This window comes from Camelus ferus, chromosome 20, assembly GCF_009834535.1.
Source record: "Camelus ferus isolate YT-003-E chromosome 20, BCGSAC_Cfer_1.0, whole genome shotgun sequence".
Taxonomy (NCBI): Eukaryota; Metazoa; Chordata; class Mammalia; order Artiodactyla; family Camelidae; genus Camelus; species Camelus ferus.
The window spans coordinates 19,499,544-19,521,410 of record NC_045715.1 but is presented as its reverse complement, the minus strand read 5'-3'; the positions used below and the strand labels follow the sequence as shown (position 1 = coordinate 19,521,410).

At 35.6% G+C, this 21,867-nt stretch overlaps 1 protein-coding gene and 1 pseudogene across 1 annotated transcript; both read right to left on the bottom strand.

The window, feature by feature from the left end:
* Positions 1 to 9,840: 9,840 nt before the first annotated feature.
* LOC102514973 (olfactory receptor 2G3) lies at positions 9,841 to 10,794 on the bottom strand. The gene has a single exon (XM_006195423.2). The coding sequence runs from the start codon at positions 10,780 to 10,782 to the stop codon at positions 9,841 to 9,843; it is 942 nt and encodes a 313-aa protein (XP_006195485.1). The 5' UTR covers positions 10,783 to 10,794.
* Positions 10,795 to 14,803: 4,009 nt separating this feature from the next.
* On the bottom strand, positions 14,804 to 15,736 carry LOC102515247 (annotated as a pseudogene).
* Positions 15,737 to 21,867: the final 6,131 nt, after the last annotated feature.

The following is a 21,867-nucleotide window of genomic DNA, read 5'->3' as shown; positions in this document are numbered from 1 at the left end:
GAAAATGGTTTAATGTTTCATGGTCCTAGCTTTCAAAGTGTCTCCTCACTTACAATTGCTGGCTCATCTTCAAAGCATCCTAGTATGTTTGGAGAACAGTCTTTCCTTAGTTCAAATCTGATTGTGCCCAAGAGTTCTCAGCTCAGAACTCTGCAGTGGATCTCCATATTGTAGCACATTATATTCAAATGCAGCCTTCGATTTAAGATCTCATGTAATAATGGTTCAAACCATGTAAACATATCCATTAGTCCAGTTAAACTATTTACCTTCTCCCTTGTGTTTATGTTGATGTGAAACACTATATTTTTGCTATTCATCCTGTAAGGAAATTTCAAATACAAGTGTTCTTAAGTATTTCCTGCTCTCACTCTTTACTAATCCTCCAGAACATTTATTTGTAATTCTCTTATGATACACTCTATATTTTATCATATAATCTTTTTCTGTTTCTATATCTGGCCTATTTTCCTAATCAGATTGATTATATACTCTTTAAGAGTAAGCATGCGACTTGTAGAAAAAAGAGTACCTGATAAGTATTTACTACATTTTAATTAATTTAGATTCAGTTGAAACCAACAACCGTGAAACTCTTCCCTCTGGTGTTCTTATATGTTAGATTATGTTAGCATCTTCATTTTATTATTTCTTTTTAATGATCTCAATTTGTTTTATTGATATTTTATCACAATTGAACCTAGCTACATCATTTACTTTTCCATTCCAAGCCCCTCAAACAAAGCAGAGTTTAAGTATGTCCTGCTATACTCTTAATGCAAACATTTTAAGGGTTTAACTGCTAATTCTCAAAATTATGTAACTAACCAAACAATAAATACATTTATTTTACTCACTAAAATCAATGGACTTTGAAGATGTCACTTCCTACACTTGTGACTAGATTTGTTTACCTAGAGAATAAGAATCAGAATACTTGCATATAAACTCCATACTGCTTTCACAACAACTGGATATAAATTTGCTTTGTAAACTAAAGAAAAAAACTATACAATATATAATGTTAAGAGAAATATAAGCAGTAGTTGAAATACCAGTAGGAACACTTACATGGTAAAATTATATAAGAATACTTCTGGAAATTTCCAAGTCCCTGTAACCTTCTGTGGAAAATTAAGTTGATTATTTTCTTGAGACTTCCTCTTTAATAAACCCTATCATTTCTTATATTTAAAATAACACTCTTCATTCAAAACTGGTCTTATCCAATTTCTTTTCTTCTCCCATTTCTTATCCTATAGTAGTGAGACTTTAGGATTAGAGTCTTGGAAATATGATTATGTTTTATATTATATTATATTCCCAAAGAAATGGGACAGATATCATTGTCAGTTGATTAGAGGGTTATTATAGAAATTAAAAAAATAGTATTATGATTCAACATTAAGAAATAACTTTATCTTCATACCTAATTTCTGACCAAATTTTGCCTAATCTATTTTGGTCAAAGAAAAATCAATCTTGCATTGCAGGGTTACTTTACAAAAGAATGTCCCTTAATAAATATGCAAGTAACTTCTTATCCAATTAGAATCCTAAAAGAAACAGTTACAGAATTCATCCTATGTGTATTGCTTTCTTGCTAAACAAAGACTCAAGATCCCATGGTTTAGTTACCCAGACTCAGATAATATTTTTCTAAATCTCAAGAAAGCTGAATTTCTTCTCCTGCCTTGCAAAGATTACTGCCATGTGATTTCACAATCTTTATTGTTTTCTATGGTGTCTCTCCAATTGGACACAGCATGCTGTAAGTCTCTGAGATAAGCTTGGACTGTTATGAATAAAAATCAAATCACATACCTACTCCAGGGGAACAGTAAAGGTATTAAAGATGAATATGTAGCATGTATTACTGGTTTCAGAATACATGATAGCACGCCTAAACATTGAAGATATATAAAAACAGTGGTAAAATGAGTGATGATGAAATGATAGCAATAGATAAACTCAGAAAATAGAGTTAAGAGGGAAAAAAATGAAGAAAAAAGAAATATATAAAGAGAATAATCATCTGTCTAGTACATTTCAGATGATTAGTTAAATAAGAGTCTCCTGAATATGTGAAGAGAGAGAGAAAAAGAAAAAAAAATAGGATATAAAGATTAAAGGGGTGAGACCAAATGCAGTAATTCAGTTTATTTGCCTGGAAAGGACTGTGGGGAGTTCTTGCCTCTCTGGTTGTACATGAAAATTATGGGATTAGTAGACTTAATTTGTCTAAATAGGAAGGTAAAGAAAAAGCTGATGAGTCCCCCAGAGGGTGAAAAAATGGAGCTGGGTGTGCAAAGGAATGAAAGGGCAGCAAGAAAGAAGCTTCGGAATATGTGACTTAAGGAAACATGGGGCCCATTATTTTAGATGTTTACATCCTGATACACTCGTTGACAGCTTTGTAAGCATGATTCTGTTATGCTATGTTAAAACAAAATAGAACCAATATTTAAGTGTTCATTTTACCTCTGATTCACTTTAGATATTTCTTCTAAATGCTATTGTCTGAGGATCTCTGCTGTAATTTCAAAGCCATGCTCTCTGTCTACTGGATTTCTTTATGTGATAGATTCAAACTATCTTTGATTTGTTTGAATGGTAGGGCTTTCAGAGGTCAACTGGCTTCTACACCAAATCAACATCTTATTAGCCACAAACTTTGGAATGCAAATAGCAGTTTTAATCTAGAGAAGTGATTAAAAAGGCACACCTAAACATATTTCAGTGAAACACAAGGTCCCAAAGGTAAATAGCACTTATAGTAAATTTGTATTTTCCCATAGCTTTCCTCATAATAAAAAAAAAAAATGTATTCCAAGGATTTAGAAACATCAGAATATTCTTATCAAACTTTCCATAAACATATATAATTACATACATACATTTGCTTTTGTATTCATGTACAATTCTCCTTACATGTATGTTTTCTTTGTTCTCATAATAATCCTCTAAAGTAAAAATGATTTTTTTAATGATAGAAGAGAGGAAACTGAGACACCAAGAAGTTACAGGACTTGCCCAAGTATATAAATCTAGAAAATTCAAAAGCAATGTTTTGAATAATACAAGATTTTGAATCCTAGGTCAGAACACTTCATAATTTCATTGTTCTCACAAACACATAGGCAGCTGGGGAATCAAGCTTTTTAAATTAAAAAAAAAAATACTCTAAGTTTCCACCCCTAAATGCTCCCTTTACTCCACTTTATGAAGCAACTGATGACAACGCAAGGTGACCTTTGGCTTTTACTATCGTTCCCTCCCCAAATCCCTTCTGCATTTACCTGATGCTGGGCTGTAATTCATCAGTTGTTCAGTTTGTGACAAAGAGATGGGGAGTTATGAAGACTTACCTGTGCCGCAAACATAACACTCAGACACTAGTTTTCTGTTTAAGCTTCTTCTCAATTCTGCAGAATATCAACCAGGCTCCCTCTGACCTACTGAGGGGTCAACTTCAAGAAATGAACTCCAATTTATGGCTACCCATAGAATCCATAGATCCATCCACAGGGAGCTCTCCCATGAGTTTTCAAGCCGTTACTAACATGGTCCCATCCTTCCATTTAAACCTCTGAGATTCAGTATAATTAACATCTGTTGCCGCCAACATGTCCAGGAGAGAAGAACCAGGGGACTAGAAGGTGAGAGAACCTCAAAAACAATCAGGAAAATGTTTCTAATAAAATACAAACTTTGGGCATGACTCTCAGTTTGGAGAGTCATCTCAGAGGAAATCAAGCCAATTTCAATAAGACTTTAGTGGTTGTCAAGATAATTTTTACAATGTAGATTATTAAATAGGTAAAATTACCCTTTACATATGCTATTCTGAGAAAAACAGGACAACTACGTATAGCTGCAAAAGTAATCTTTCTAACGTATGATTTTATATCATTTCAAAAAGCCACTTTGCTTTAGCCTTTTTAAAGAGCATCTTAGAATTATATACCATATGTGAAAATGCACGTGTCTGTTGGCTCAGCAATTCCATTTCTAGACACTCACCCGGACAGGTACTCTCACGTATGCATGCAGAGAAGGGTATACAAGACCTTACTGCAGCGCTGCTGCACTAGCAAACAGCCATAAACATCAAAAGTGCCCACCAGTCCTGAAGTTGTTAAATATGTCCTCGCAAAGTAATATTATGTGTTTATTAAAGTTAATGAGGCAAGTCTATAGCTACAAAATTGGAATGATCTCTAAGGTACATATACTTAAGGAGAAAAAAGTTACAGGAGAGTACTGATAACACAAGATGTTATCTATCCACCTATCAACAGATATCTACATATATATATACACATATATATATATATACTTACAAAAACACACTTGCAAATACCCCACATGTATGTATACGGAATATCTCAGGAAGAGTAGAGAGTGGAGATGTGGAGTTAGGAGTGGAAAAGAGTTTTGTTTGCCTTATGAATAATCTTATTATGTGTATTTCTTGTTTTAGACTTTTTACATTTTCTAAACTTTTAACAATAATGAGGACAAAACACCACCACAACTACGGTGTCCTTCATGGAGGATTCCTGAGGAGTACAAGTAGAATGTGATTGCAACTATGAAAAAGTTGTACTTAAAGCCTGAAATTAAATAAACCAACATTTTACCTTAACCAAATTTTCCTTAATATGTATCTCTTTATTTTTAAATTTGATTTTTTCAATTTAAATTTATCTCTCAAAGTAATATATATGTAAATGATTTAAAGTCAAATAGTTCTACATAGACTGAAAACAAACAAACAAACAAACCAGCAGCTAGCATCCCACTCCCTCTCTACCTCTATTTCCTATTATTACAAAGAAAACACATTCTGCTTTTTAGATTTTTATCTGGCAGCTTCTTGAATATTTACAGATTAATTCAGTATTTTCAAAAATACTCATTTAGTGCTATGAGTGCCAGATATTGCTCTGTGCACTTGGGAAACATCAGTGAACAACAAAGATCCTTGTCTCTCTGAAGTCAAAATTTTAGGGGAAGAGGGTAGATAATAAATAATAAGCCTAACAAATGACACTGTGTCATCTGTCAGAGGATGAGAAGTGCCCTGGGTGGAAGAATCCACAGAGTAGGGTAAAGAGTATTAGGCGGGTGAGGTGGACAGACGGTAGAATCGAGCAGCGTGGTCAGGAGAGCTCTTCTGGAGAAGGTGATTTTTAAATACCTGAAGGAGGGGAAGAAGTTAACTAAGCAGGTATCTGGGATAAAGCATTCCAGCCAGAGAAGAGTCTTAGAGCGGAAGGATATCGGTGTATTTTAATAACAGTAGGGAGACCAGCAGGGCGGAGCAGAGTGTGTCAAGAGGGGAGTTATGGGAGATGAGGTCAGGAGAGGTGGCTGTACGAATTTAGGCTTTTCCTGTGCATAGACATTCTGCTTTTAAGTTCTGTTTTTTTGTTTGTTTCATGAACCTTCATTAAGTATATCAATTATAAGGATTTTTACTGTTTTTTATTCTGTTTCTTACATGTCTTTCTTCTCTTGTTTTTCCCCCCTCCATTTATGTTTGTCCCTCTGTGCTAGAGGCTTCACTCAGAGGTGAGGCGATGCATTCCCTAGAAAACTGACTGGAAATGCTGTGTGCTTGGGTAAAGCTTGTTGATAGATGTGGATAGGATGATCAAGGCATCTCATTGGAATAACACAAATGTCATATATTTTTGGTCTTTTTGTAAAGGCCGTCTAGGTTCTCCACAAGAAGCACTTTATTTTCCTGCCTAGAGAGGTATAAGGCTGGCCAGTGTTCTGGGAGCAGAATGAGGAAAAATTATGGGGAAGGATGCCGTGTGTGGCACCTAACAGAATTCCTTGCTTTCGGGGTGACACCACAGTCACATCTCACCCAGGCCTAGTGAGGCTCTCGGATCTAACTTTTCTAAGGGTGTCCACGCCTTTTATCTGCTTTGATATCAGAAAATCCTTCGTCTGGTTGTGTGGGATAGTAGGGGATGTCTGTCCACTTTTTAGGCGGATTTCTCAATTGTTCTGATTTAGCCTTGTCTGCAGTCTGCCTTCTAAGATTCCCAATGTTTCCTTTCCTAAGTCTCCATTGCCACTCTAGGGCTCTGCTGTACAAATTGCCCTTGTTCTTACTGGCTGTTTTTCTCTGCCTCCCAATACTTTAAAAGCAGTTAGGTGTTATCCTTTTTTGGGTTTCTTTAAGTCTTTTACTACCTTCCATCTAGTTCCTATCTTCCAAAAGTTTATTGATCTCTTCTCTGTTCTCAGTTCCTCTCCAGTTCTATTTGTCCTTCCAGATTCACACAATTTTGTATTTAATACAGTTTTTATGGTTTTTTAGAAAGGAAAGGAAATAAATATTTTTGTCAATTTGCTATGCTTAATCAAAACTCTTTTTTCTAAAAAATCCATTTAGACAGCTGGTTATGAGGATAAAATAACAGAAAATATGTGTTAGGCTTGAAGATGTGCACCTTAACTTTTTATTCAGTAACAATTTATGCAGTTATAAAAGTGTAAGGTGCCATATTATTTTTATTCCTGACATATATCATTAGAAGCCGATGACCTGATTTCTATCCTTCAAAGATGATGTGCTCAGAGCCTTAGCACATTCAGGACATTCTTACCTGGAAAGCAACTTTCTTTACTCTACATCTATTTATAATTTTATCTCTTCCTTCAGAAATACTACTCAGTAGTCAGTAGATTTATTCTTTACTATGAATTTCTCAAACACATAGATATTCAATATACTTGTCCTCTTGTTTTATTTTATTGTGACCTTAAATTGGTTTTTGTTTCATAAATCATGGAATATATTTTATGGGAATACTATGTATTTTTTGTCAGTAATGCTAGGATGTTCTAATTCTTCACAGTGATAAACATACAGTGCTGCGTGAATTATTACTGATTGTGTGAACAGTGAATAAACTGCTGATATGTTGATTTATGACTCAATTCACCAGTTCTTTGTACACGTTTTCATCTTAAGGGAAGTTCTTAAAGGGCAGAGATTACAGGTTCGTTTTCTTTAATATAAATTTCTTATTTAGTTTTAATGTGAGAAATTTAGTAATGCCGTGAAAGTTAAAAAGGATAACTGTGAGGATAGTAGGGGAAAAGAGATAACATAGTCATAAAAACTAAATAAAAGAAAAAACAAAAATATGGATAATTTTACAGGTGAGTAATGGATTATGCCAGTACAGCTTTTCAGGAGAAACTTGCCAATCAGGACCTCATCTGATACTGCTGTAGTGGGTGAGTCCAGCTTGTAGGTTGGGAGGTGAACTATATGCCTAAACGTGAGGTGTGCTATGATGCTTGGACAGGGATCTCTTCATTCAGAGTTTACATGAGGAATACATTTTCCCCCAGACTCTGGGAATGGGAAACCACAGAAATCAAAGCAAGAACTAAATATTATAATTGAACTGCAATCATTAGATCACAGTAGACTAACTGCTATTGGCTTGTCTATGAAAAAAATGCATGTTTAAATGAAACAACTAACCAACATGTCTAGTTTGATGTCAAAAGCAGAACTCATCTGATCATCACAAATGAATTAAGTAGAATATTAATAATGACTTGTGACTACCTATGTAATTTTTGATTTATGCCTGGAAAACACACACTATATATATATTTACCATCAAAGCCACTCAGTCTGACACCATGATTATCACTGAAATCAGCAGAGTTTTTTAGTGATAACTGACATTTACCAAGTTCTTACTATATGCCTTCTAACAATTCTCTTAAAATACAACAAAGCTCGGAGGTTGTCCTCATTTTAGAAATGGAGAAAATCATGGTTAGACATGTTAAGTGATTTACCTGCAGTTATGTAGCTGGGAAATAAATGATGGAGACAGGACACAAACTTTGGCCTCTTTGAGTTCACACATTCTTTACTACCACACTAGAATATCTGTCCTTCTGGAAATAACACCTTCATCTCTGTTGTCACCATTAAAAGCAAGAGTGTCACTTTTTTTTTACAAGTGAGTGGAGAACATAAACTATATGTTTTTTTCCATATTATAAAGACAAAAAAGATTAACTTATTTTTGCCATATTTTCAGGTGATTATATTTCCTTCAGATATAAACATAAGTGGGTAATTAATTATTGACTAGGTAAGAATTTTTATTGTGTACAATTGAAAGTAATAAGCATATATTAGATCAGATGGGGGAATATTATGATCAGAAGATTGAAAAGATGTTAATTGGTATTTATTGACCACTTTTTGCAGGTGCTTTACTTAGTGCTTTGTGCTGGTCTCAGCCTATCAATAAACAATGCTGTGGCTGGACTGGCTCTTGTGGTTCTTATTATGACTGCAAGATGCCCTCAACAATAGCCGTTGGGGAACTTTGGAAAAAGAACAAGGTTTATTACTAACAAGTTCAGGAGGGTAGGCCGCAAGTCTGGGCTACAGTGAGGTCTCCGGTAGAGAGAGAGAGGTCAGGCCTGGCTGGGGTTCTGCTTTTATTGGGGTGGAAGATGGGGGCCTGGGGTTTCTGGGTTCCTTTTTATTGACGAAAACGTAAGAGTGGGAATTAAAAGGGAAGGAAGAGGAAACAAGCAGCCCAAACTGTCAGTTTTGTAAAATCAACCAAGCTCTCTAAAACAAACGAATTTAAAGGGGTGGGGTGGGAGGACAGCCTGGCTCTTCATCTAGTCGCGTGATTTGCTCTTTAGTTAGTCATGTGTGTCTTTCTGAGATAGTCATCTTTAAAGTGGATGCCTCCAAAATCAAAGCTTAAGTCAGGCACTTGCATTACAAAAAACCAAAAACCAAAACCAAACAAAAAACTGTTAGAGCTTACACTACGCTTATGTTACTTTTTTGGTCTTTTAATCAACATAATAATAAAGCTCATTCTTTTTTTACTCAAAAGTAAATGTGGGTACAAAAAAGTTTAATAAAACTTGCACAAGCTCAAAAGGAAGTTGTGGAGTTAAAATCCGAATTCTCTAGTCTAATCTCTCCACTGTACACCACCAGGCAAATGGAAGCTCTTCATTGTGATAAATGGGAAGTTAATTTTAGAGAGAGTTGTTTCCAGGAATTGTTATAATACTGATAGGAAGGGATATAATGTAGAAGCAGCCAAGGAAGCGGTTGTTAAGCACATCGGGTAAATGGAAAGAAAGAATGAAAGCAGGAAATGAAAGTAAGCAACAAAAAAGAATGAAGGGTAGGGGTGAAAAAGGAAAGAACAATGGAAAAAATAGAATGGACGATAGGAAAAAGGAAGGAAGGCGGAAGAAGAACACAGAAAGGGACAGCAAGAAACAGAAATAATATAAATAATAGACATTTAAAGAGTGTGGGGAGATATTGCCTGACAAAGGGCCCATTGAGAGTTTGCGATTTGCAGATACTAACTGCTATATATAAAATAGATAAACGATAGGTTTCTACTGTATAGCACAGGGGACTATATTCAATATCTGATAGTAAACTATAATAAAAAGGAATATGAAAAGGAATATATGTATGTATATGTATGACTGAAACATTATGCTGTACACCAGAAATTGACACAATATTGTCAACTGACTATACTTCAATAGAAACGTTATTTAAAATAAAATAAAATAAAAGGTTTAAAAGGAGGGGAAGGCTCAAAAGAAGCCTGGGGGAGAGGTTGGTGAAGACAGCTAGTTCTGAGGCCAAGTGAAAGACAAGAATGCAGACTGTGAAGATTACATGTGTCCCTTATAGATTAGTAAAGTTCTTGAGGGAAGGCTTATACAAGATGACCTTCAGTTTCTTTTTGCCATAAAAAAAACTGAGCACTGTATTCTCTTCTTCACTTTTTATGAGCCTAGGTCTCTGTCTTTGTGAAATAGTCTTCCCAGTGCTCCTTTCACATCCTTATTCCTCAGAGTGTAGATGAGAGGATTGAGGGTTGGGGTCACTACTGTGTAGAAGAGGGAGATGAATTTCCCATGCATGTGGGCATAAGAGCTGTTGGGCCGGATGTAGACAGCTGTGATGGTCCCGTAGAAGAGGGACACTACCAGCAAGTGGGAGCCACATGTCCCCAGAGCTTTGTGCCAGGCCTGGACTGACTTGATCCTCATAACTGCTTTGACTATGTGTCCATAGGACATCAATATCAGGGCTAAGGGCAAGAGGAGCAAGACCAATGAAGCAATGAATAGCTGGACCTCATTGGCGTGGATGTCCACACATGCAAGCTTAATCATCGAGGGCACCTCACAGAAGAAATGATGGAGCCACCGGTGTCCACAGCGAGGCAGCCAGAGGGTGACAGTGCTCTGGATAAGAGTGTTTCCTACTCCACTCAGCCACGCAGCCCCTGCCAGGGCCCGGCACAGCCGTGGGTTCATCACAGCTGCATAGTGAAGAGGTTTGCAAACTGCTGCATAGCGATCAAAAGCCATGACAGCCAGGAGAACACACTCAGTGGAGCCCAGTGCCAGGGAGACGTAGAGCTGGACAGCACAGCCCAGGGCTGTTATGGTCTTGGCCGGTCCTCTTAGGTTCCACAGCAGCTGGGGGACAATACTGGTGGTAAAGCAGAGATCAACTAGGGAGAGGTGAGTGAGGAAAAAGTACATGGGTGTTTTGAGTTTAGGGTCTACGGAGGAGATGAGAATAATGATTGTATTTCCCACCAGCGTCAGGAGATAGGATATCAAAACAACCACAAAGAGTATCTTTTCCAGCTTGGGCTGATCAGAGAAGCCCACTAGGACAAAGTCATCTTTGGCACTGCTATTGTTCATGCCCATTATCCTGTTCAGAAAAAGGAGGAAAACATCATAAGAATTTAGAGAAAGGATTATGTGTTAGCCTCTGGTCACAATATCAACCTTTTAAAAATAACTCTTTGAAACACTGACTCTAAGAGAAATTACAGTGCCCCATGGAATGAATTTTGGCAGTGTCTTTCAGAAGTTGCAGCAAATGACATTAAGGACCAGACTCTGTACAGAGAAGCCCATAAAGGCTGATTGTAAAAGCACAGAGTTTCCTTGAGAGAGAACTATTCGAAGGTGAGAAAAAATTTATCACAGAAAAAAGATAAAGGCAGAAAGAGAATACCAGAAGAATAAAATGCATCTGATTAATTTGTAGCCTATGACAAATCATTCAAATTAAATGGAGAAAACTCAGTAATGCTGATGTTCAATATATGTAAATAATACTTAAATTCTTCAATCATAATTTTGAGGTGGACATTTTTTTCCAAGGATTTTTATTATATAAATAACAACTGGCTCCTGGAGGTTAGAAGTATTTTTTGCTATAAAATGGCAAACTTGGCTATTGAAAGTAATAGTATTAACATGTATACCTAAATATTTAGTCATTATGCACACACAATTTCCAAAACATATTTCCATTAAGGACTGGTTAACTCATTTAGTCCACCAGCTTGTTAGTGATGTAAATTCACGCAATGTGTTCAGAACAAACCTCCTTGCCTTCTTTGGTGTGTGGTGTTGAGGAGGGGAGTCAGTTCTCTTGTCTTGCATGTTGAAAGAAGAGGTTGAATCTGAGTGGAGGGAGTGAAGATGAAGGAAAGGAAGGTTTCTTGATGGGATGAATAGAGGCTGCCTCAATGTATGCCAAAACCACAGAGAATTTCTACCTTCTAGAAGATTACAGAGACCAAGATTTTTAATGGGTTTTTAAAAGGCCCAAACAGTTACAAATGCAACAGTTCAAAATATATTTGTTGATACAAAGCACATTCCCAAAGACCGTAAGTGTACTTCCTGTTTAAGACAAATAGGCACTTTTGCATGTCATCACTGAAAATCACTCAGGCTTCAAAATTCTTCCCTAAAAATAACTGCATATCCTCAAATTGCTTATTACTTGTTGTGAAAATTAATCATGGAATATACACTCAATGGTCAATATCTTATATTAATTTAACTTATGTTAAAATGATACTTAGCAGAACATAGTGGAAAGGAAAGGAAGTCAAGGGAAGGATCAGATGGGGGATCTGGACATTCAACAACAGCACGAAGTCACTGAGTGATCTCTCAAACAGAGAAAGTAAATAATAGTAAAATGAAACTATAAAAGGGCCGCTAAGGAAGAAACTAGTTTATATTATATATATTTTTCCTTATAAACACACTCACAACTATATACATACACAGCCATGCACAAAAACTCTAATACATACACACATGCATAACTCCTTCCTTTCTCTCATTCATGGTCAGTTCCCTTCCATTTAGCTACCCTAAAAACGACTCATTTTTCCTATCAAAGGAATAAGATAAAGCCAGACTTATGTCACTTGTTCTATTCCCTTTAATCCAGCCTGCAATTTGCTACCTTATATTCTCAGTCATATGAGAATTTCTCTTGTGTTTTAACCCACTCCCCACCCCTCTACACATACATACAGACAACACAACACTTCAGCAGGAATGCCATGAAAGATCAATTCACAGTCTTGAACTGATTCCTTATTTATAAGGATAGTTGTAAGAATATGTTCTCTTTCGGCTTGGAGGAGGATTCTGTTCCACTATGATGCAAAATTTATCATCAAATGTGTACCATGTGATCTCTCCCCACCCAGACAAATATCACTTTAAGCTAGAATTTCAATTTGCCATTAAAAGTTAAGAGTCATAGGCACGGTGTAGATATAAAATCTAGGCATCAATAGAAGTGAGTAAGTTAAAAGAGAGGACGTTTTCCAGATTTTTTTCAGCACACTGATAAGCTCACTGTAATGTGAAAAAGAATTTTAAGCCATGGAGTTCAAATTATTATTACCTTGAAATGACAAGTCAGTGCCTAAGGCCCATGTGCTGGTTGTAGGGACTGTTATTTGAGAGGGAGCTCCCTGAAGATCAGCAAGTCAGGAGAGACTGGGACGGGACACAGGACACCGAATCTGAAAAGATCCCAGGGACACAGTTCTCCCAATATGGCAATTAATATGAGACTCTGTAGGATCCAAAGAATTGTCCCAGGAGGTCATTCTGAAAGACATACTTTTGCCCCTCTGATTTTTCACTTATTTTTTTGTATCTAGGCCAAACCAGAAAGATACTTAAGTTCTGCCCTTATAACCACCCAACAAGGGGTTGTTTTCTCATTTCTGCCATATTCATGTTAAATTTCCAATAATATAATCTATATATTTGACTGAGAGGATAAGGTAGTAACTTGCAGGCTGGATTAAAGGAAATGGAACATATAAGTACATATATAATTATGAACATATCCTGTTGGCTCATAATTCCATATTTTCTGTCCTTTTAATTTTATCCATTTTGGTGGTATTCAGTAGATATCTCATGATTTCAATTTGTACTTCCTGATAACTAGTGAAGTTAACTAGATCATTTCACATCTACAGGTCATTGAGAGATAATATGTGTAGTACCTGTTTAAGTCTGTAGGCTTTTTCCTAGTGATTTGTAGAAAATATTTTTATATTCCAGTGGTTTGAAAAATAAAAGGTAAGATTCAAATCCTTTTTAGTCAAGTATAGCTATGGCGACAGAACAACAAAAGAAATTACAGAATAGTCTTACTAGTTAACATGGATTTTAAAATCTTCTGAAAATATTATCAAGTAAGTCAATTATTTAAAAATCCTACCCATTGCCCAAATAGCCAGAACCAAAAAAAAAATCAGTCAGTGTAATTCACCACATTGTTCCCAGCAAAGTAGAAAAGAAATGCAATGTACAGTACAATACAAAATACAAGACAGTTACAAACAAACAAATCAAGCACAGGTTAGGTATGATGGAGGAAGAGTGTGAAGAATTTGGAAGTCTGTAAAGCACTATAATATTTTAGAAAGTATCTTAATAACCCTTAAGATTTATTCAGCACTGACCAGTGCCATGAGTGATTTTTAAGTACTTTGTAAGAGTTAATTTACTTACTACTTCTCACTGCAAACCTGTGAGATGATTAAACTGAGGAACTTAGAGGTCAGGTAAAGAGCAGAGGGTTATACATAGCTAATGAGAAGAAAAGAAAATTTTCAAAGCAAGCAGTCTGGCTTCAGAGTCCATGTGTTTTACAGTCACAAAGACACCGGGGAAAGGAATAGGTTAACAAATAAGGCTGAATACAATGTCGTGCCCAGTAGACCCTAGGTCCATCTGAAACTAGATTATATGAATTTTTAGCATTTTGTTAAATTATTAAGTAATTCTTTATAATTACTTAACAATTATTTTTATTATTTTTATGAAAAACAAATATTTTCTTTCTTAATAGCATTTTAAGTAGATCCACAGATCTGGTCCTTTACTATTAAAAAAAAAAGCCCACATTTTCAAGTTTTGTTGTGTTTATTTCTTGAAAGAATTGAGTTACCGTGTATAAAATGTTTTAAATAATATTACACTATGACTCTTTTACAAAGGAAATTTCTCACACTAATATATACTTTTCAGTTTTTTGTTTGCATATTAAACACTTTTTGAATTCCCTAATTATATATGTAAGCACACATATATTGGGTAGATCACAAAATCTCTTAGTTTTAGTATATGCTGCAGCTCTTCAAAGACATTTGATAAGAGAAAGTGCGAACATGTTTTTAACACACGTGCATGCACACAGACACGAGGTTCCATGAGCTATACAGTATGAATCTAAATGTGCTTCTTTTTTCCAAACCATGCTAGCCATAATGTATATAAATACAGAGAAGTAAGCAACACATACACTATATACTTGGGAGTAGTTATTTAATGTTATGTCTCTTTAATAATTTTCCACAACAGAAAGTCACTGTTTCCCTGAGTTTTCTTAGGAATTTTGTTCTCTTCTCAGTAGTCTTCTCAGGGCTCCTTTCACATATTTGTTCCTCAGAGTATATATGAGGGGGTTGAGTGTGGGAGTTAAAACAGTATAGAAGAGTGTAAGGAACTTGCCCTGGCTACGGCCATAGGAGCTCTTTGGTTGAATGTATTTAGCTGAGCTGGTCCCCCAAAAAAGGAACACCACTAGTAGATGGGAACCACAGGTCCCAAGAGCCTTGTACCAAGCTTGGACTGACAAATTTTTATCACTGCTTGCACAATGAATCCACAGGATACGAATATCAATGCCATAGGAAGAAGAAGGAGAACTAACGTGGCCACAGAAAGCTGGACTTCACTTGTATAGATGTCACACATGCCAACGTGATCATGGCAGGTACTTCACATAAGGAGTGGTGCAGATGGTAATGTCCACATCGAGGAAGCCAAAGGGTGAGGGTTCCTTGGATGAGAGTGTTTCCTACTCCACTTAGCCAGGCTATTCCTGCTAAGGCCTTGCAAAATGATGGGTGTATGACACTAGTGTAACTGAGAGGTCTGCAGACCGCTACATAGCGGTCAAAAGCCTTGATGGTAAGGAGAACACACTCAGTGGAACCCAGCAACAGGGACATATAGAGTTGTATGGCACAGCCAGTTGATGTGATGGTCTTGGCTGGTCCCTTCAGGTTCCACAAGAGCTGTGGGACAAGCTGGTAGTGAGGCAAAGGTCAAGGAAGGAGAGATTTGTGAGGAAGAAATACGTAGGTGTGTGAAATTTGGAGTCCAGGCAGGAGACCAGGATGATGGTTGTGTTGCCCAGGAGGCTGAAAAGATAGGATACCAAAACTACTACAAAGAGGATGACCTCCAACTGAGGCTGGTCTGAAAATTCAAGCAAAATAAAATCTCCCCCAAACATTTCATTGTCTGGTTCCATTAGTCTGTTATTGTAAAAGAGAAAAATGGACATGAAATTCAATTGAGAGAAATATCATTATTACTATTTACTTACAATATTTGAAGTAAACTTATAGTTTATTTTTTACTAATGAGTTTTCACAGAGAAGGAAAAAAGGTAATTCTTAAAAAGCCATTCTTAAAAAACAAACGCATTCTTTTGTGTCATCATTTCTTGACTCAGTAAGTATTTTGACCTATCCCCCTTTTTTTCAAGTGACCATCCTCTTTTCCCCATTTTTTGATAATTATTTTTAAAGGTAATTTGCTTCAAGAAGAAAAGAAAAGCTTTCAATCTGGGTTACTGTATAATTTTGTTAGTGGAAGTAGGGGAGAAAGAGGACAGGAATGCTGAAGCAAATTTAAATACCCAGTATGAAATGAATTATGAGCAATCACTGTTTCTACAGCAGTTATAATGCAAAAATAATGGATAACAGTGAGGTAGTGAGTTAGGGAAATAAGTTGAATATATTTTGTGTCCTTTGTTACTTATAGACAAAGCAGGTTATGATAATGTTTCTTACAACTAATTATCTAATCAGAGTGTGATATAGGGTCAGACACAGGTGAATTTCAATATAGAGGGAAGCTAAATAATTTTAAAAGTTATTTAATAACTGACATGATTAGTTATCACTAATTTTTATATCTCTTAAAGTTCATGGAAAAAAGATATTTGTGATACATTCACATGAAAACACACAGACACACAAACTCATACATGCAGACATTTGTCTAGTTTTTGATAAAATATTTTTGGTAAAAACATTTAGATAAAAATAAGATAAAAACTCACCTACATACATTTAGTTAAAAACAAGGTATTGACATTTGGTAAAGTCATAAAAAGGCAAAATACATCTTTGTCGCCCATTTCACATTGTTCTGCACAATGAAAACAGTCTGGATTGTACTATATTCAGCCACTTACTTTTGGGAATAATGAAAGCATTTTATTTGGGTATGTTTATACTTCAAAAGGTATAATTGTATCTTTAATGGGATAAATATAATTTAAAATTTTTATTTTTTAACTTTATTGAAGAATAAATGACAAATACAATTATAGGTATTTAAAGTGTACAATGTGGTAACTTGGTATACATATACATTGTAAAATGGTTACAAAGATCAAGAATATTAACATATTCATTACCTCACATAGTTAACATAGTTAACTCTTTTCTTTGTGTGTAGTTGTAATAGGGAAGAAGAAATCTGACTCCATAGTAGATCTGTTCCTTTAGCTCTAACCCTGTGTTCTGTTTCCTGTGCTTAGTCGTGCTGGTTCTGCACCGTATGTAAAAGAATGTTGCCTACCTGAAATATACAGGGTAGCCCATTCTCAAGGCTCAGACTTTTAAGGGTATAACAGTGTTCCACTCATACAGAGATAAAAAGTTGCAGAACAGAGAATAACATTTGTCTTGTTGGAGGTTTACTGAAACATCATGACCTGATCTACATAGACAGCTATAAAAAGTTTGCAGCAACTAACCACACTCCCTCCACTTTACAGTATATTCTGACTTGGGTAAGATGGTTCTCTAGGACATTAGTCCTCATTTTCTCAGTCTCCTGGCTTTCTGAATAAAGACATTGTTCCTTGCCCCAACACCTCATCTCCTGATTTATTGGCTTGTCGTGCGGGGAACAGAACAAGTTTGGATTCAGTAACATAGTGAGAATGTTTAAGATCCACTTCCAGCAACTTTCAATTATACAATACCATATTATTAACTAAAGTCACCATGCTGTACATTAGCTCCCCAGAAATTATTCTTATAACTGATAATTTGTACTTTTTGACCTTCAGTAGTCTCAAAAAATACTCAGATCAAATGTAGGCATAAGAAGTTATTCCCATTACCTCCAGAAAATAATATAATAGGCATTCTTTTAAAAATTTAGAATTCATCTTAAGATTGGCCTTTTTCAGAATATAATGTCTTTCTAAATATGAATTTATGTTTCCCAACATACATAAAGAGAAGTTTGGGAATTACCAATTTTTAAATTTGTTATCAAAATTCAAAATCCCATAATTGAATAGGATGTTAGACTTAAAAACAACTTTAGAGACAAATGTTTGACTGTCAAATTTTACAAACAAGAATAACATTCATGAGTGAGCTCATGAGTGCGCTCATGAGTGCACTACTTATGTCAGAATCATAAATGATATCAAAATCATCTAATTATTTCTCTCATATCTTTTTATTACAATATTCTAAAATATTTTTTAAACATTTGGATTATAAAGGATCCATCAAGAAGTTCCTTCTAGCCCCACTCATTACTTCAGTACTAACTTTCTATCCTGATTATGTTGAAGAATAGCTTTGCTCTCTCCCACTCACTGAGAACCAGCTTATAAACCAGAGGTAAAATGTGTAGGCATTTGCCTTCTCCATAGTTTGAGTATAAGAATTATGGCTTGAATAGAGTCTCTTAACAAGATCTGAGAAAGAGAGTGGTTGAAGATTAAAGTTTGAATATACATAATCTATATCTGTGTATATACGTGTGCATGTGGTGTGGATGTGGCTTGAAGGGAGTCTTTGAACGAGATCGAGAAGGAGAATGATTAGCGATCAGTATGTGTATGTTAATATACATATAAAATTTCACCTCCATAATAGGATTGTAAAAAACTATGTTTCCATATCTGAAACACGAACAGGCTATCCATTGCTATTTGGAAAAGAAGAAACATCTAGAGGAAAATCTTTTTCCTTTGGGCAAAAAGTTCAAGAACTTTCTTTCCTCCATACGTTTTTCTGATTATTCTTGTGGTAGGAACGATGATTATATTTGACATAGATGTGTAGAGGTCAGACCTCAGAAAGGACTCCTGTAAGGGAATCTACAGGAGAGACAACGTGACTCATTAAAGTAGCGGAGTCAGTAAGAGAGAGAAAAAGTGGTAGTATGAGAAATTAAGACAAGTTACCTACATAGTCTATCCACCTTCCACCTTTTATCTTTGTCAGCATGCAGAAAAGATTGGTGATATGACTTTAGCATATTAGAATTTCTCCACTGAAGCGAATATCACTGCCCAATACCTATGAGCTAGGAGAAAGTAAATATTCCTTGAGCAGTAGTCCTTGGAGAAAACCAAACTAGAAAAAATGAGAAGTACATGGGATATAGATTCTCAAGACCTGGGGGATCTGGATCTCCCAGTTGCTAATTAACATGGAGTTGTATAGTGTCCAGAACAGGGCTTTCTCTAGGGAGAATCAAGAAAGAAGGCATTTCTGAACTGGACATTTGTTTTATCTCCAGCCAGATAGTATCACAAATTCTGTCACTCACATCTCAGTCCCTCAAATTTATGTGTTCTTATACTCTTTCCTGTGGGTAAAGAAAAGGGGAAAAAAAGCAATGTCTTTGCTATTAGAAGTTAGCTACCTAATTGGACAAATGAGACTTGTTTTTCTTTTGTAACTAGTTATTTTCATTAACAAGTATAAACATTTTTCAATGTCAATAAATATTAATCATAACACCAGTGCCTGAGTAATATTTTACTATAAGACTAACCAAATTATGTGAATAAATTTCATATTATTGGTCATTAAATGTGTTTATAATTTTACCACAAGTTAAACTGCTGTAATGAAATTTTTTTATAATTAAGTATGTGCTTTATAATAAATATGTTCTCATATAACTATATACCTACAGATATAACATTGTTATATTTAAAGGAGTTGAAAAAAATCCATATTCCCAATAATGTCAGTCCATAAGAGTGCCCTCACTCCTTCCAATTCAGTGATTATTTCTATCTTATAATCTGCTAGGTAAAAAATGTACCTATCACCATGGATTTTTATTTGTCTTATGAAAGCCTTCCAAATACTAAGTTTATACAAGTATTCATCTATATTTTCTCCCATGATCCAAGTAAAATTCGTATTTTGCAGTAAAATCTTTACATATTTAATCCTTTTATGTATATTTTCATCAAATCGGTTACCAGAGGTCTATTATTATTATTTTACTAGATAATATTTTGACCCTTTAAATAATCTATTAATTCCTCACTGAATAGAAATAGCAAATCTCTTGTAGTGATTGTTATTGTCGTTGGAAGTTGGCAATTAAGCAAGAGGAAATATATTAAAAGATAGTGTTGAAGTGAGTTATCCAAGAGTACTTTCTGGAAGTTGAAATATTTTATATTAAAATGATAAGCTGATTTTCAGGCAATTAGTGCTTAGCACTAGAGCAATCTGCAGATTTGATGCCATTGTGGTCTTTTAATTCAATACTGATCAATTATTCTCAGTGCATAAAGGAATCTTAACCCCAGTCGATAACCATCCAAAGGCATTTGTGGGCATTGAGACAAGGTCATAGATAATGAATGTCTCAGAGTAATCTACCACATCATACAAATCAGTGATTGAGTTCTTGATCCTGATTCAAAAGAAGGGCATACATTTTCAATAGTCAGAGTGTTTCTCAAGTAGTGTTTCAAGGGAGAAAGAAATATTATTAGTTTCAGTACCCTCCAATTATTTTAATGCTATCTAAATCCAACTTAGAAATTCATTGCTTTGGATTAAAGTTTTGTCTTCTGTGCAAATTTGTAAAAATAGTTAATAGAAAATGGATTTTATTAACATGATTAAAATTGGATTTCCTAAGAATACATTATGGACAGGAAGAGAGTACAAAGTCTAGATTAAGGGGCCAGCTACAAATTATTTTGGATCCTTTGTGATAGCTGATTGGGTAGCTGAAAAAACAAACTGGAATGCGAGTGACCCTGAGATTAGGAACAGCGGGCAGCCACTACCACTGGGCTCAAGAAGCAGAAGTAGCAAAAGGAACAGGATCACCTGGTGGAAGCAAGAACAATGGTGAGCCTGTCAGTGGATCTGAAGCCAAAAAATGAGATGGCGCCCCTGCTAGAAAAGCCTCCCACAGCATGGTGGAAGGCAGAAATACCCTGGCTACTCTCTTTTATTCATTCTAGGCTCCTGCCAGTGTCTTCCATTTGAGAGCCAGTTGGTATGGGAGTCTTTGGCAAAGCAGCCTTCAGGCATCAATCCTTTTAGAACACAGAACAGTGTTGGAAAGGGACAAGGAAATAATCTGAGGGAAAACAAACCCAGGACTAGCACACCTAGCAAGTACCTTTACCCCTTCTTGGCACTGTAGTTGAGAGAAGAGTTTAGAGAAGGAAGGTTCTGACAGAGTCTATATATCAGTTGTTTCTAATGTTTGCTATAATGTACCTCATAAGAAACATTTTTAACAGGCAACCCCAATATCATGAACATCTTAACTTTCAAATTATGTGCATGTATTATTCTTTACATATATTTATTTTCCTTGTAAAATATAAACTGCACCCCTGTGGACCATTTCTCAGAAGAACGGGATGTGCACCATCTACTTTACAGACAGCTATAGAAAAACACTGCCAGTTCTTTAAGAAGTGGTAACAATGCTGTGTGTAGAGCATACTTCCTTTCTGATTTGAAAGCTTTATTTTTAACTATTTCTTAAGAGTCTGTAAATTTGCAATACTCTCTCCTCTTTTTTACTGAGTATCAGTGTCCACTTCTTCAGTGGACATCACTTCCTGCTTCCCAAGAGTCTATACATCAGTTCTTAGACCTTCAGTAATTGTGTATTAACTTCATGCATGTTGTGCACATATGTACAAAACTGAGCTTCACCAATAAAAATGTTTAATGAATTGATTTTTAAAAATAAACCTGTCACTATACTGTCTAAATAATATTGACACTTTTAATAGCTTTATTATTTAATAGCATATGTGATAGGAAGTAGGTGAATGAACTTAACTGGCTCTGCACAGTTTATGAGAAGAGCTGAAGGATGTTCTCACTGCCTGAAACTTTGTCCTTTCCATCTGTTATCCCATATAGGCATAGACATTATGACAACATGAAGGTACCTGTAATGGATAATTTTACAGCAATATGCATGTATATGCGCATGTGGGCGTTTAGAAGGTGATATGCAATTGATTATCTTCCACTGCAGACAGAAGCACAAGCCTCTGTGGCCCTTCTCTCTCCAGAGACCTGTTTCCCTCTCTAATATAGTGACAGGAAGTGT